Source organism: Melozone crissalis, unplaced genomic scaffold, assembly GCF_028551555.1.
Source record: "Melozone crissalis strain CALT ecotype California unplaced genomic scaffold, PUWL_Pcris_2 ptg000056l_1, whole genome shotgun sequence".
NCBI lineage: Eukaryota > Metazoa > Chordata > Aves > Passeriformes > Passerellidae > Melozone > Melozone crissalis.
This window is the reverse complement of record NW_026535834.1, coordinates 309327-327096: the sequence shown is the minus strand read 5'-3', so window position 1 is coordinate 327096 and position 17770 is coordinate 309327. Positions and strand designations below refer to the sequence as shown.

At 39.3% G+C, this 17770-nt stretch overlaps 1 protein-coding gene across 6 annotated transcripts in view; it reads right to left on the bottom strand.

Annotated features, from left to right (window-relative positions):
- Positions 1–771: 771 nt before the first annotated feature.
- The window catches only part of TRAF3 (TNF receptor associated factor 3), a 69882-nt gene continuing 52883 nt past the window's right edge, over positions 772–17770 (bottom strand). For 4 of the 6 annotated variants that reach the window (XM_054286929.1, XM_054286933.1, XM_054286930.1 and 1 more), the window contains 3 exons: positions 14778–14918; positions 9741–9915; positions 772–8538 (listed from right to left, as the gene is read on the bottom strand). In XM_054286929.1, the coding sequence (XP_054142904.1) occupies positions 7967–8538; positions 9741–9915; positions 14778–14918 (888 nt within the window). In that variant the 3' untranslated portion in view covers positions 772–7966. The remainder of the gene's footprint in view (positions 8539–9740; positions 9916–14777; positions 14919–17770) is intronic. The other 2 variants (XR_008483775.1, XM_054286934.1) reach the window with 2 other exon arrangements.

The following is a 17770-nucleotide window of genomic DNA, read 5'->3' as shown; positions in this document are numbered from 1 at the left end:
TTTTGCCAAGACACTGCGGTCTTGTGTCTGAGCAGGGGCAGGACATTCCTGCATTGCTAAACACAGTACTGCCCCTGCAGAGATGGGAAGGAAGGGAAACTGCAATTTCAGTTAGAGAGGGGCGGGAGGGACGATAGGGAAGAAACAACAGTGTGGTGCTCAGTAGAAGTTGCATGCTTCATACAAAACCCCAGGGGATGAGGGTTTTCATCCCTAGGCTGAATCTGAAACGTGGTGGAAATATTTCTGCACACATTCCAGAATAGCCTGGTGTTTTTACAGACTGCGTCATGTTCTGTGACTGTGAGCACACACCTGGCATGCGGTTCTGAGCTGAGAAGAGTCACTAATGACACAACAGAAGAAAAAAAAAAGAAATCTACATCTTTAGACATTTAAGCTATGCTTCAACTCTCCTTTCCCACACCTCTTTGGGAAAGCAGTGTACCACAAGTGCATGAAAAGCCATTCAATTTATTTCTACTGTTTGCACGAGGGCTCTCAACTCTGATGTTAGGATGAACACCATCTCCTGGTTTATTCCAGCAGAGTTAGCACATGGAAAATAGGACTCTGACAGAAGTTATGGGAAGTTACCTGTGCAGAGGATGGGAAATGCCACAGTAAAGCTCTCTTGGGTGTGTGAGCATAAAGCACATAACAGCCATGCAGTGGGCTCACAGAGGAGGAAGGATGCACCCTGGGCATCTGCAAGTCAACAGCAGTCATTCAAATTCAACACACCAGGTTTTTTAAAAAATATTATTTCCTACTTATTTATTTTTCCTTTAATAACACAGTTTAGCATTTCAGAGTTCAGCATTCTACACTCTTACACACTGTCCTTGTTTATTAGCATTTAAACACAAAAAGACATAGCAAGACCTCCAAACACAAATAAATACAAAAACACAATATACAGTAAACTGAAATACAACATATAATAATGCTATTGGGAAATTAAGACATGTTGCTAATTTATTTTTTTTATTATTATTTTAACAACATGGTTATTGCTGAGCAATAAATTATACATTTTAAAATTGTTTTTCCCCCTATAAGAAAAGGACGAGAACCACTGGTTACCAGATCACTTGCACTGTATCCTTACAGCTATTGATAATTAAGACAGGCAGAATATACACAATCAAATGAGGCTGGCCTTCTTTGGTCTTTGTTTTTGATCATAAAACTGAACACAAGTGTACCGTTCACTGAAGAGTATGAGATTAAAGAAATGGATACACAAGTTTCAAACACATTAATTTGTACATTATTCTCAATCACTGATGTCTTTTCCATAGACAGTTCTCACAGAATTTCTTGGAAACAAATGTCAGCTTTAGTTTTCCCAATTTTTATGTTGTTCCATGCATCTTCAAAGGTTATCCTACTTGTCTAAGAGAAATGGACCTACATTTAGCCCATCATCTCCTAATGGGGTATTTTTCACAGCTCTCTAGTCACCACTAATTCATTGGAGTTTTATACCTTGTAGAAAAAATCCTGAACTTCCCCCTTTTTTTTTTTTCCTAAAAAACTGAAAAAAAAAGGAAGTATTAACCGAACAACAGCGATAAGAAAAACAAAACGTGTGGATTACACGATGCATCAGCAACGATGGAAGCTTGTACCTTCCCATTCCACAAGTACAGATTATACAACTCTCTGCCAGTGATGCAGGTCATAGTTGGAAGATGTGTCCTTTCAGGTGCGAGCTAGATTCAAATACAAAGCTCGGAACACTATGCAAGAAAATGACCTTTAAGAATGGTAATGCTGGTTTATCTCAGTAACCCTTAGACAGAGTCAAATTTTATCACTACGCATCGCACTGCCAGCAATGGAGCGTGTGAACACCGGCATTGCTAAGAAGTTAAAAAGTCCTTGCAGAACTGGCAACCAAATTAAAAGCTTAGTTCCAAAGGACCAAAAACACAAACACCACATAGAGACAACAAACCCTTCCCTGAATGGGTAGGTTAGTAAGCCACAGAGTCGGGATCCAGATTTGAATTCCACATCAAGTCTGGGATGTTTGAATCCAAGGTTTTGGTTCAGGTGCTTCTCTGTGAAATTCAGAACTTATTTGAACCCTAAGGAACTAATCCTAACTTGGAGGGGAAATAATGAAAAAACACAGCCTAATATCTACGCTGACATCATGAAATGGAAGACAGAAGCTGCAGTCTTGACCATATATTAGAAGAGAAACAGGAATAGTCAGATCCCTTATGCATTGTAGAATTCTACTCTTCTAAATCTTAAGAGGATGTCCCTGAATCAGCAGTCCAAAGTTTTCCACAACCTTCCTATCTGGTGCTTCTCTGCAAAGGCCTGGATTAAGAGGCAAGAAAGAACAATTAAGCCCTCCAGATTTTGGTTTACAGAAAAAGGGAGAAAGCCCCACAAGTAAGAAATGATCAGTCACACTGACTGGTAGAACAAAGATGAACCCACTTCACTGTACAATGGTATTCTCCCTCTTTAGTTAAGAGGAGCATCAAACGAGACTGGTTTTGTTGGACAATTCTGAACAGACAGAGCAGGACACAGTTTGCTGCTGTTACTGACACGGACATGCTGTGCTGGCCTTCCCTCCGCGCGTCTGGGCCACCACGCGTGTACAACCCCAAATCACGACAGCTTGTATGTTTAATTCTAGCCCTTACTGTCCTGACGTGGGTCTTCAGGGTATGTCAACTTATTTTCCAGTTCCTTTAAGGGACAAATGTATTAAAAGAGTAAAACCTCATGATTCAGAGATAACAACTAGGGAACTGGAACCTCTCATTCAGTTCCGGCTCCAGGAGATTCCTTTTGTGACTCTGGGCAAATCATATCTCATCCTTGATTTCCTTGTTCCAAAAAGGAGAAACAGCACTTGCTATACACTGTACACAATATTAAAAACTCAGATTAAACTGCCAAACCAATCATTTTTATTGCAGTAGCTTTGACTTCTAGGTCAACCAGAATATCAAGGTATTGACTGAACAGGACAGAAATTCCAGGGAAGAGGTCCCGATGCTTTTTATCATTTTCTGTTCCAAATTAGAGGAAATTATTTGCAGTCAAAAAGTTGCCCATCACTATAGTTATTTAAAATATAGGAATCTCCAAATTATCAGAGCATGAGGAAGAACATGTATCCTAAATTACAATTCAGAGTCTTCAGAAAAGCTAAACAAAGTGTTTGCTACATACAGGTCTTCAAACCTGAAAGACATGAATCAAAGTTTGCCCTTAGCCAAGGTCCTCCTTTAGCAGCAACAAGTTATATTTGCACCAAGTGATCAAGTATAACTTGGAGGAAAGGGTTTTGTTTCATCACTTCTACATAAAGAAAAGACTTTGCATATTTATGTGCATGCATGTCTGTGTGTATATGTATGTACCTACACACATACAAGTAATTTACAGAGCAAAATCTAAGAGATTAGGTATGCAACCCAAGAATTTCCCCCCTCACCTATCTGTATATTTGCATAGTTAAATCATATCAAAGGCATCAATACTGCAGTCATGTTTTTCACTCTTCTGCAGTGCAGGCATTTTCCTTGTCACTCCCTACACGCTTCTCTGTCTTGGACCAAAAAGCACCAGTGCTTTAAAAACTGAACAAAATATCAACAGATACCCTGCACTGTTGGTGAAATGCCTATCCCAGGTGATGGAATACAAATACAAATAGGTGGTAGCTTTTAAACTCCAGTTCAGCAAGCCGTAATTGTGGCAAGCTGAGGAAACAGAAGCGATACAACCACAGCCTAACATTCATGGGTTCAACACTTAAATCCCAGCTAACATAAATCTCTATTACCTTTGTATTTGAGAAATTCACCAGGCACAGAAACAGGCACATATCTTCATCTTTCCTTTTCCAAGTAGAAAACGCCACAAGAAAAGGAAATAAACTGCATTTCATTTTTTTTCCTTGTTTTTAAAAATCTAGCGTGTTTTTTCCATCAAAAATATGCCACCCACCATTCCCTTTTCCTATTGCACATTCTCTTTGTGAAGAACAACATTTACAGTACAAGGCTGAAATCAACATTGCATATTGTAAGTCAGCAGTTGAAGGTGTACCGTGTAGACAGTAACTGAAACAAGACCCCAATTAATTAACTCAGAGAAGCAATGCAGACATGGTCATGCATCATAATTGCAGGTTGGTCTTTAAACACCCAAATAGTTTCATCCTGCTTAGGATTCAAGACTTTCTAGCTAACAGGTGCACTCATTCTGTGCTGAAGAGTGTACACAAAGGGCAACATCCAGATTGTCACACACTGGAATCTCCCTAGAGGAAGCTGGAAACGGAAGAGGTTTTTACATAACTTGGAGCGTCACCGTGAAGAAAGAACACCAGCAAGAGACTTCAGCTGTGTGCTGCTAAGAATTACTACTAAGTAGAGGACAATATGGTTCCACTGAACAAACTCTGTTCAAAGTAATGCAAATACTCTGGGACCCCCTTGCAATAGTGGCAGCTCCCAGGAGTTTGCCAGGATTCAAGAGTACACATGAGGGCAGGGTGTTGTCCCACGAATCACTTTAAACAGACAGTCCCTAGAAAACTTCGGATATCTCAGTCAGGAACAAAGAGAAAAAGGATAAAGGGCATTTCAGCGATGAGAGAAACAGTTAAATAACTTAAAAGTGTTGAGTAAAGCACCAGGTATCTTTTCCTTTCAACTTAGAGAATATACAGTGGCCTTGTTTTCACAAAATGCTACATACTCCTTGCTGGAAAGCAGAGGAAACCGATTTCTATGTACACAGTAAGAACTCTACAGAGATGGCCTGTGAGTTCTGTGGAGAAAGGGGTGTTACAGTCAAGGCTTCAGGTATTCCACAGCAGGCGGTGTCTACATTTGTGTAGCAAGATCCTGGATTTCACAGTACGCAGGGTTGGCAAACTGGAAATTCTCTGGCAGCTTCATGTAGTTTTAAAAAATAAGTGCAGTAGGCCTCCGTTTTATTAACTGTGATAAAAAGCACATATGCAAAAATATTTTTATATCGATAGCACATTACTGCATTATAAAAGCTGCCCAAGTGAAGCTGAAGATTCTGGCAGCTGGTGCTTTTGGCACTTGGGAGATGTGGAAAGCAGCATAGAGATCTGTGAAATACAACAGTGACTGATGTTTCTGCTACAGTGATCGGCATTTAGATAGTTAGCAGTGTTCATATTTAAACTTCTCTCTGAAGTTTCTGAGTCAATATCCCACCAAGACGAGATATTCAGATCTCTTAAAGCTACTAGTTTAGGCTGTGTGCAGACTCAGGAAGACTTCCCTATTGGTTTACACATTCACATGTTTCAAAGTCCTCTTTCAATCACCAAGGCTGGAAATGCTTTTTTTCCTCCTCTTTTAAAGAGCTTGGATTTAGAAGCGCAATTCTGTCACAGAAGTTGGAAACTGTAGTCACAAATCTGCAGAATATGCCGGGCCCTGCTTATACTCAAAATCTCCTCCAAGTCCCAGATTGAAACAGGATATAAATTGTTTTGTGATCGCCAAACGGTTTCATTTAATTTTACAAGACATGCATTAGCAATGGGAGGAGAGTCCTTTGGACATTTCCACTTGGGAATCCTGTTTTCAGTAAAATTCTGTGATGCACAAACACAAAAGCTCAGCTGCCTACATTCACAATTATTAAAATGACACAAGTCGAGCGAACCTTCGCCCTAAAGCGTAAGTGATGGGTTTACTTATGCAGCCTGCATAAAACTGCAAGTGCCATACAATGATATCTAGAGATATAGATGCAGGTATATCTATAGATATTTATCTCTTGTGCAGAACATCCTCCTTCCGTGCTAGAAATTAACTGCTAGCACATGCCTCCATATTTGAGCTTGCACCTGTTGACAGCCACGTACCATAGAGGGAGTACAGTACCCGGACAATGGAAGGCAAGAAAAGGAAGACAAGTTGCTGCTGACAGTCAGGACAGTCAGCAGCAGGCAGTATTCTAGCAGGTGCCTGGAAAACCCATGAAGACCACTTAGCATGCATTGTATATCCATAAATACTTCTTGCAGGCACTGTGTGTGAAGGCACAGCCAAAAAAGACAACGGCAAAGACAAGCTGAAATACAAAGGCATGAATTCAACTGCACCTTAGACAAAAATTGTGACTATGCCTCAAAAAAGCAGAAAACTGATACAGCCTGACGTTAAAGGCTGAGATGCAATAGGTTTTTTCAAGCCCATGAAGGCTGAAAACACAGTGGTGCAAGCCTGCTCTGCTTAAGCAGGATTTTAAAGAGCACCACAGTCAGGCTGTGTCTCTGGACTTGCTTGTCACAGGCTATTAAATAGAAGCAGATGAACACAGCAGGTTGCAATCAGCATGTTTCAGGGCTAGCAAATGCTTTTCACTACAGTTGAGGCTGTTACAAGAAAGAAGCCCATGCATTCCCCATTAGGATGCTTGTCTGCTACGAGAAGCTGCCACGAGCATCCATATTCACAGCCCCAGAGTTCTCAGATGGATTAGTTTCAAGTGATGCCACCTTACAGCCACAGGCATTAGAGGAGAAATGTCGCCTGCCCTCACAGTGGCCATGGAGACTGTCCAGTCCAAGCTCCATAGGAGCACTGAGCATAACGTTTTGGCACCTCAATGGGATGGATTCCACCATGGCCAAGTCACAGAAGCTGCAGGAGCCAAAGGAGTGGGCTTTGGCTTCTGTTTCGTACATTGCAAGGTACCTAAGGGCTCTGAAGACAAGGCTAAACATTATGCCTGAAGTCCAATCAAACTACCATTTCAGATATCAGAATTAATCTGAATAAAAAGCTATGGTTTATAAGCAGCACAGCACATCTAAGGCACATGTATGCATGCAAGCCACCATCACTGTATTAAGACATTGCTGGTTTGTCTTGAAGCAATGGCTGCTAGTACAGAACAAACATAGAGGCTTTTTCAGCACTAATCCTCCTCCCCAATACTGAAAATACTATATACTGCTGACAGCATAATGTGCAACATATATAGCTTGATTGGAAAGCATGGGGCAGAACTTTAAAAAATGTACAGGATTCCGTTTAGAACTCCAAAGTTCAACAAATGCCCTATTTTAGGGTGAAAACAATTATAAATCTGATAATGATGCACAGCATCCATGAGTGATTTTTCCTTAATTTTGAAATAGTGTCATTAACTACGACATATATTGTAGGTTTACATTTCTAAAGAGAAATAACAGAATTGAATAGTTTTTTTTCCTATCACAAGTGATAACCAGTGTTTGATATCTTCTATTTTTTCTTCCAAGAAATATCAGTCTATCAACAGTTTTAAAATAAAATGTTTTCTGTAACAATAGAACTTTAAATAAAAATATGATTTTGATTCAGATACTTTTGAGAAGACATGGATACTTTTCCAAGATCTTCTGACAAAGTAATTATTAAAACAGAGACCAGATGAGGCCTTAAAAAGACAAGATACTATATTTCAGACAAGATTGCACCTCAGTTTTTCAAAGAATATCATAATTGCAACATTACTTCATCTTCTTTTAACATGCTGACAATTTCCAGCTAGCCCACATGTGAAGGGTTTTTCTTGTATTCTAGCTTAAAAGAAATGAAAGTCAGTAATTGATTCAGCACATACTGTATATGTCTTTTCACCTCCAATTGACTAGATAATTAATAAGTTAAAAAAAATCCTCTCTGACCATAATCACTATCCTGAGGAGGGATAAGTGATTCGTCAGAGCTCAAGTGTTGCTAGTTCTATTAAAAAATATACCATGGTATGATTTCTTAATGTGTTGCTACTTTCGCAATTGGACCCTATGCAGTTATGCCTTCAAACTCTTCCATCTGTTCCACAAGGTGGTTCTGTGAGCTTTAGGACCTCTGATTGAAGACAAACTGATATAAAACCCCCAAACGGAGTTGCCTTCTGTTTAATCCGCCTCCCCCAGCGTATGTCAGGGGTCTGGTAGATCCGATGTATCCACTATGACTTTAATAAAAATAGTATCATCTTTAATATACGTTCCATTCTCTAGAACAGTTTGAGCCACAAACACCGGGCAGCCAGATGCAATGTTCATTTCTCCAGTTGGCTTCTTGAAGCTGCTGCTGTTCGGATCTGGCTTGAAAGCATCTCCCAAGTGGCGCCGAGACGGTCCCTGATCCATGAGCATGAGAGTCACTTTCTGTTTGAAGGGCCAAGGAAGCAAAGCATCGTATTCTCCACGCATGATGACAAAAAACAGAGACAAGTGCGTCCCCTTTCCCATGCCATCCCCATTCAGATAAACCCTGGCACACATCTTGTAGCCAAAGTATCCAGTATAAAAGGGTTGGCTGTACAGGGACAGAGTCTTCCCCATGACTGCTTCTTGCTTCCGACGTTTATAGTCTCGGATTTTCCAAATCAACACGCCGTTGTAACTCGCGGTTTCCAGGACCTGGAAGCGCAGGTCCATGTCAGCCAGCCGGATGTCGTGAACGCTCAGCATCTGATCGTGCCTGCTCAGCTGGGTCTCCAGCAGGCCTGGCAGAAACACAAAGGATGGGGGTGAGAAACCTGCTGCTTACTAAAGACTCTAAAAACCAACCACCAGTGCTGCTACTGTGCATGAAAACGCTTTCCTCCCTGAGAACCAAAGTGCATTTGGCCACTGATGAAGCAATTTCGACAGGCTCTAATTTGCTGGCTGGCATCTAGGTTAGTTGGGATTTTTACAAATGTGGGTGTTAATTGTACATGCAGTAAAAGTCAAATATTCAAATCACCTAACAGATATTTCCTGGTCACTAAACAGTATAACTAGAGGCTTCCATTTTTTGAAAGGAGACTTGGTAGCATTAACTGCAAATTTCTATTTAGCAGGTAAGACCTTGGAAGCAGCTACACATCCTATGTAATCCCTCTGAAATTCAGAAGTATTCCTGATCACTCAAAACATTCTTTTTAGACACTATTTGTCTCAGAAGCACAGTGCTGCTACAATGTAAAGTTATTCATTAAAAAACAAAAAAATTCAAGCTTAGATCTGTATTATATGGTCGTTTATTTGGTTTGGAGGGAGAGCTATGTTTTCTGTGTCCCCTTTCCCTTTCATGTTACTCTTTTCTTTTGTTACTGGTAAAATTGGCCAACACACAATACTGAGAAGCAGATGAATTCATAAGGCAGGTTTATCTTATATAGGTCTATTTAAATGTTCTTTGTCACAAACATTTAAACACTTGCATATCATCTACATTGTCCTGCTGAATTCCAGTCTTTATCCAGAAATGTAATAACCTCATTCTTAAGCAGATCTCAGTTTTCTTAGGATCAAATACATCGGTCTAACAGAATCAGGATGGGTGGTTTCAGGTGGATAACCATACTGATCCATTCACAAGGGAGAAGAATAGTAAAAAATGCCAATACTATAGGCTATATTTAAAGAAGACTAAATTTAAAGAAGTTGCTGAAAGCTAGTAGCTATCAAAGATCAATTGAAAAACTGTTTATAATGAGCTAACAATGCAGTCAAGACAAGAGTCAATAAAACAAAAAAGACAATAATCATGCCTAAGAAAAGCAATGCCACACCAATAACAAATGAAATACACAATCTCCTACTCAAAAATCAGAAGAATCAGCATTATTGATGTTTCCATATAAAAGTCACAATGGCAGTGCCACTCAAGGGACGCCGTTTTCCTCTCAGCAGCACCGCAGCCCATTGTGCTCACACTCACTTGTATTCCGAGCTCCTTGCCCTGCAGTTTTATCAACACTTTCCAGCTCAGTCACTCTGTTCTGGAGGGATTCCACGCTGCTCTTCATGCTGTCAGCCTCCTCCCAGTTCTGTCGGAAGGGACGGATTTCTTTGTCCAGTTCTTTGAGTTTCTCTGCTTGACTGTCTATCACTCGCTTTACAAAATAATAGCATATGAGTTAAAATAACACAAAGACATTCATTTATGCAAATTAAACAAAGATTATATGTTGGTAATAAGACTGAATTCCAATATAAACACTTTTTGCTTTTGTCTAGTATTTTAATAACACAAACCTTGAAAATTTAAAGGAATAGCCCAGGTGTTTATGAAACGCTTAAAAAATATTTAGTGCTCCATAGGTAGAGCACTATCAGAATTAGCAATAGCCTTATTTTAAAAAAGGGACTTGTTAGCATGTACCTCTTGTCTAAGGTAGTTTGATTTTTTGAGTTTTTTTTAAACCTTTCAATATAAGAGCAATTTTCTGAATGTCTCTGCATTGGTATTATGGGCTGATACCTGTTGGGTTTCATGTGACAGTATTAAGCAACAAAATATGGGCACAGCTTCCCGTGGTGTGGATCAAATGGCTGCCCATGTGCTCAGGTTTATATTGGTTTACAGCAAAATAACTTATGCCTCCAGGAAAACATCATTATTCTTGCACACATGGAACATGAGTACACACATGTGCAAGCTCCCAGCTCACATAAATCAGTAACCAAAGCCTAAGTTATTATGTGCCCACAACCATATCAGAAGCCCTCAGGAATGTAAGCAAAATGATCACTTCTGTCCCCTTAAGTACCTTTAAAATTCCCACTCTTACTTCCTAAACTCAATAACCCATGCATTTTGAAGACATTTTCTGTTGAGTCTTTTTAAGAAAACAAACAAAAAAATAGCCCAGCTGGTTTTGGAAAGGCATGAAATATAACACTCAAAAAAGAAATAGACAGAAAGGCCAGTATTCTCTTAAAGAGGGACATTGCAATCACCTCAGTATAATAAAATATAAAGAACATATTTCCCAGTCTACCTCAAATCTGATGCAAGAAATACACAGCACTTCACATTATCACAGCTAATTTGGACTAGCAGGAATTTTAGCCAGAACCCTATAATCAGTTGTGAAGTTCAAATGATAACAAAGTATCTGAGAGAAGAAACTACTTTTGCTACCACCTACAGTTAAATTCCAAATCTGACTTTATAGCTTTAGAGTTTACCATCATATAGAGCCAACAAAGGTAAAAATGATTTTTCATTTCTTCACAACAGTAAAGTGGCAGTTGAGTACAAAACAAGAAAATAAATTTCTTTTGCATTTGCCTTCTGGCTGGCCACGTGGATTCAGTGTTCCCCACTGATGGGGAAAACCCTTCTGCCCTTTGAGCCATTTGCTTTTAATCACGTGGTTTCATTTATACTGAAAGTCTGTAACCATTAATTGAAGGTTGTCAGTTTGATGAGCCAGCTAGCAACATCAGGTTCTAGGAGTCTTATTTTTTGTCTCAAAACAACTGAGCAATGTAACATATTTCAGGATTAACTATTTCTTTCTATGCTCCTGTTTTAAAACAAGTTATGTATCTCTCACATCCAGAATTAGGGCTCTGTGAAGGAAAGCTGTGCACTGGATCATAAATGCCAGGGGTATGGGCCCAGTAAATATATGAAGTAGCTTGCCTGGACTTACGAAACACCACTTACCAACCCAGTCACACCCTCAAACCTGGGCTGATGGTAATCAGACAGTAGAGCAGGGAAGGGCTGTTAGCCATATAAATAAGGAAACATACCACAGCATGGCCTGACTGCATGTTGTGAGAGCAGAACCAAAGGATTTAGCCACTAGTTCACAGTTAACATGCAAAAGTAACTCAAAATATGCCCAAGTCTGATATTTTTCCTTTACTCATACCAAACATGAACTTTCCAAGGCAAGAACTGTAACGTGGCTGGAGTTTGCACAGCGCCTCACAGCTTGCACCTCTTTGGACTAACACAGCATCAAACAAAAGAAATGATCACATTTTTATATGAAAGGGGAAGTGCTAAACATGCAGAACAATTGTAAGCTATTCTTCTGGGAGAAGTTTACCCAAAACTGTTATTAGGGACCCACTTCTCTCCATCAACCTGTGCAACATTCCACCTTTGTACATACATAACCAATTCTGGTTTAGCTGCTTCTGTTTCACATTGGCAAATGTGTAGCATTTTTATCTACTGCACCTTGACATGGGAATTGAAGAGATATAATCAGAAATAAGACTTCTATTTAATTTTTTAAAAGCAGTGGGATCTCTATCTTTTTACCCTACAGGGAGTCAACCTCCCTCCTGCTGGGAGATACTGATGTACTAAATCTGAATTTAATGCAGCAGTGGAGATTTTCACTCTAATTATTCCATTAGAAAGCACACAGATGTCTCACACTGTACTCATAAATTTTCAAGTAGATATCAATTTTCTGCATGCACTTTTCATTCTAGCAACTGACCTCTCTGGATCATTAATCCCGAGTTATGTGCTTGGCAAACCTTTGTGAGCTCCTTTTGATGTTGATTTTCATATAGGGTTTTGTTTAGTATTTCTACCAACTTCCAGAATTTTAGCACTACACTTACTAAAAGAATTTCAGAAAATGTCACAAAGAACTGATGAGCTGTAATGACCTTTCCATTGCAACTGATAGGGCGAAACTGAAAAGCTAAAGAACAGACTAGAAAAGGTACTGCTTGACTTGGAAAAGAAATCACGTGTCCTTCTCCTCTGAAGGAAGGTATTACTCATCAAATCATTTTATGTTCATGAGGCCACTGTTTCTTTTGTCCCTCAGTACCTCACTTCTCCACCCTGCTTACAATGGGATTACTCACAGGCTTCCATTTCCATATGAAAGACTGGACACTGCACGTGAAAGTTCCTCTCCACATGACAGCAGCCAAAAAAAGTATCACACACCCTTGGTAAAAACACTTTCCCTTGAGACCAGTATAGAGAAAACTCATCTGAAAACAAAGCATCTCTAGGCTGAGGCTCCTGCCAGTGCCCAGACTCCCTTGATGCATTTACACTGGCTGTGTCAGATGCCTCACAGTGCAGATGATGCTCAGTGATTCTGCTGCCACTCCCCAGCCAAAAAGGTCACCTGACAGCCAATACTGGAGCTGTACTAGACATCAGGAGCATTTGTAGGTCTTGGGGGACTAAGCAAATACCCCTTGCTCAGAGCTGAACTGGCTAGTGCAGTATCTGTGGCTCTCAGGTAACCACAGCTGCTCAACACAACCCAGGGAAAGAATGGCTCACAAAAGGTAACTAATTCCTTCCACTCCTGGTGGGCAACTGAAGGAGGCTGATCACGTTGTCCAGGAAAAAACAAATTGAGGCATGTTTCCAGGATATCCTTAACAATCAGACTGAACCAGGAAATTCTGCTAAGTGGAAGCAAACAGGTTGAAATAGCATTGAAATACAGTTTGGCTTAAAATAACTAAATTGAAATAGCTGGCAAGAGGAAGTAAAGAACAGGAGGGAAAAAAAAAAGAAAAAAGATCAAAACATTTTTTCCAGTACTTATTACCACCACAAAGCCACTTGTTGGAATTTGCTGCTTTGTAGAGGTTTGGGGTTTTCTTTTTTCCTAAACCAATCACTCGAAAATTGATTTTGCTAACACTTACAGCTCAAGGAAAAAGATATTGCAATCTGTCATTTAAGACAATAATGAAAAACTCAGATCTATGTTTTTTTCCATTTCCACTCTCACTGCTGGCCATTGAGACAGCATGTGTAAGAACTTCAGGCTTACAAATTAACTTACCTCCTGGTAGATTCAATCAGCAATATCAGTACATACAAGGATTAGCTCCCCAGTGTCAGAATGCAATATTGCAGGCAGGCAGCCATATCCCAGACTATCATCAGACAAGGAACAATGACTAAGGCAGGCTGGGCTGGTTACTAAGTGGGCAGGTCATGGAAAGAAATTACTGCTATAAGGAAAAATGTTGCAGTTGCTAAACTTGAAGGTTTCCTTATAAACCATCATCAAGGGTCTCCAGGCCCTGAGCTCCTGAATGTGCCACCCTTTGAACCCTTTTAGCCACACACTGGTTTGGATACCTTTATCTTTCTTGAGTTATCATCATTTGCAGTTTATATGTGAAGTGAATAGTAAGTGAAAAAGATAATTTTATTTCCATTCCTTTAAGGTGAATGCTACAACAAGTATCTGATATTCTAGCAGCAGATACTACATTAATGTGTAAATGATACCTCCACAATTGCTTGCTAAATACCTCCTGAGGTTTCCCTTATTGTGGGTAGTGTCATGCAAGCTAATACAAATTCCCAGCACCCACACTGCAAGTCAGCTTTGAATACAGAGCAAGGAATTTCAGCTTGGGCTAACCACCGTGCTAGGGCATCCTGAGGATTCCTGGTTTCATGCTGGCTTGTGGCCAGGTCATTCAAAACACAGAACATGAAACTGAGACCTATCAGCAAAGGAATAACTAGATAAATTTTCCTCAGAAGGATAACAGTAATCTGGATTTTTAAAAAGTGTATTCAAATGCATTATGCTATGTTTGAATTAAATCCACACCAAACTGTTCTCACTCATGATTTGTATTTATTTTTAATACCAGCAAGTAGAAAAGGAATATATGTAATATTCAACAATTTTAAGGTGCTAATCTTGTGCTTCAGTGGGACTTCCTTAAGCAGTTTTTTTAAGTAAAAAAAAGATAATTCTTCATATAAGATTTCTATTTTGTTTTCAATCTTTTCCCTTTTTAAGCTTTTGTTTTGTTTTAACATAGGCTAGGCAATTGCAGTGGTTTACACAACAAACCAGAAAAAAATACCAGAATGGTTCTCTAATAATGTAAAATATCTCCCCCCACTTTTTAATTATACCACCTCACTTCACAAGTGTAAAGGCACAAAACAGAAGCTACTGCCATTTCTGCTTTAATGGGGAGAGTCTGTATTTCTTACCTGTAAATGAAGTATTTTAGATTCATTATTCCGCAGCATTTCCTTCTGTCTTTCAATTTCTATTTCAAAGCTACAAATCTGATTATGTAAAGTTTGTATACTCTTGTTCTTTTCCAAACTTTCATTCTGGAGCAAGGCCACCTGGAAAAAATTCTACAATTACTCCTGCCAAAGTTTATCAAAATACTAAAATAGCTATGTTATTTTAAAACTATCTTAAACACATGAAAGGGATAAGATCCTAATAAAATCTCTCTCCATGTATTGCAAATAAATAAATAAAACCCAACCTTCTGATAGCTAATTTTGCACTTCCAGTGTATGACATTGGTACAACTTTGGCTTAAGAAAGTGCAGATGGGACACAAAACCAGCAAAGAATTTGTGTCTAAATGTAACATTTTCTTTATTCACTTGTTGTTTAATGGCTTGGTTTCCTGGTTTCCACCAACTGACTTGGGAGTTGCTTGGAGTTTGGAAGAAACAACTTAATTCACTCTGAATTGGTGTTAAGAACTCGAGCCCTGCACAGAAGGGACACCAGAGACAAGCTGAGCTGGCTGGATCAGGGAACACTAATTTTCTTCACCTACTCCAATATGTCCTAACCTATAGCAAATTTAAGGAAAAACATCTACATGGGACTGACTTGGCTTAAAAGAATGTGATGGTGATGAAAACTCTTGAAATGAATGACTGTGGAAGGGATCCATGCATTTGAAGGACAATCCAATGGTGCCTACTAGTAGAAAAGACCAAAGAACTACAGGCTGTGGATTACATTCTCTCTCTGTACTGACATTTTATGAATTTATTCATTAGTGACTCATTCTGTTTTTAAAACATGAGCCTTGTTAAAAGAATATCGTTATTATATATCTCCTTGGGGATGAAAGTAATACAGTAAATATTTTCTGTCATACTGCTTAATACTTGTTCATTAATGTGGTTTGGAGAAGGGGGCTGCTTGGTGGTGGTGCATTGCTTTTTTGAGAAATGCAGTTTTCCCCCAGGCAAGATCATTCAGCAGCAAAAATGCAGAAAACAAACACTTGGCACAAGATGATGTTTGGACATGCCCTGACTATTCCACAGATAGATCTTCAAATGGATATGACAGAGCACCATTTCAGACCCAAAAAAGTCTTGATGAATGTTTCACATCAAGACCAATTACTTGGATGTTTCATGGTCTCAAAAAAAAAAAATCTACTCCTAGCCTCTATTACAGCTGCTAGTTTGAGGTTAAGCTACCTTCACATCTGATGTGTTTGCCACTGCAGAATTCCATCCCCCGAACTGCCCTCTAATCTGACACCATCACCAAATCCCTTATGTGTCACTGCATTCTTAGCAGAACCCAGCCTGTTTGAAAAGGTAATTCATCTCAAATCTCTGAACCTAAACTAGACAAAGGACTGTCAAAGTCCACAGGCATTCAGCAAGTTCTTCAGGTGGGGCCCAAAAATACAGAGATACCATAATATATGTGTGGGTATCTACTTTTCAATATAGCACAGGGCAGTACCTGTGCACACACACACACAGGTTGGTTCTGCACTTTATCTATTGAAAAACTGGCAAAAGAAACTCAACAGAAATGAGACAAAGCTAAGTTTGTCAGTGCAGAGAGAGAAGCAATACTGAGACTGAAGGAATGCCTAGGTACCAGAAAAAAAATAAGTTTAAAACCAGTACCTCTGTCCCCCAGATATTTAAGATCTGCTGGGTGGACGCTTCATTTTTTTGCATCCTCCATTTCCGTAATGAATCAGAGTTCTTTAGTTAATTGTGATCTTTACATTTCCCTTTTTTCACTGTTTCCTCCCCAGGCCTCCCAATCACAAGGCAGTTATGGGCTGGGTCACTAAGCATTGCATTTCCATTTTTGTACAAGTTATAAAACATGGGCCTGTTTTGTACTGAGATTTTTCCACGCAGCTTTACGGAATACAAGAAAAGCAGAATTATGTCCTGCAGTCCTTAATCAGACAGAACTGTCATTGCTAAGTCAGCAATTGTAGTTTGGCTGTGATTTGTGAATAAAAAAAAAAAAATTAACACGAAATAGTTTCCTAACTATTGTTTCAACATAAGTCTTTGGAACTTCAGTTTAAAAAAGGGTGAAGGAAACACAGCATCTAATTACAAATTGCATCAGCTTCCTTTACTTAGCTGGCATATTTGAAATATTCCTAGGAAAAAGCATGTTCTTATTCAGCAATTTTGCAAATTAAGCTGTTGCTTATTGTTGCTTACTAAAGAAGAATGGAAAAAACCATATGCCACAAGACACTGTATTCAAACAGGTTCCATACTTAAGTCTCATATAAAAAAACCAAAACATTTTATACCAGTTTTCTGTAAGAATGTGATGAAGCCACAAAATTACTTTCAACTAATTATTTCCAACATTACAAAACTGTGGGAGTTCAGTCTGCAATTCTACATCATCACAAAGGGGAAAAAAGCAGTGAATTTTAATTCCCCCCACAAAGTTTTGATTCAAGATTTTACATCTGACCTTCTCTCACTACTCTTTGCCAGCAGCACCATTCAATACCAAATTCCTAACTTAGCACAAGCTTTGCAGCTCTGAAGACTTCCAGTTCGCCTGCTCCACGTGCACTGTTAAAGAATGTGGTGACTGGGAGGAGAGAACCCCTCCACAGAGACAACCCCAAATGAAATCTTGACCCTATACAAACTAAGAAAACTTCCACTGGCTTCAGCAGGGCTAAGATTTCTGAGATAACCATCAGCCAGTGTGACTTGGCACTGTTGTTCTTCAGTGCATTGATTAATTTTTTCCTCAAAGAAGAGCACAGCAATGAAGTTACAAATCATTTTGTTACCCTTCCCTAGAATAAAGTCACTGACATATGACATGTGGTTAGCTATTCTGGTAACTTGGCACTGGCTTGGGATTTCCAGTGATTCAACTCTTTATTATGAATAGGAAGAAGTCTATAAAGCAGGAAGTAAAAAGAAAA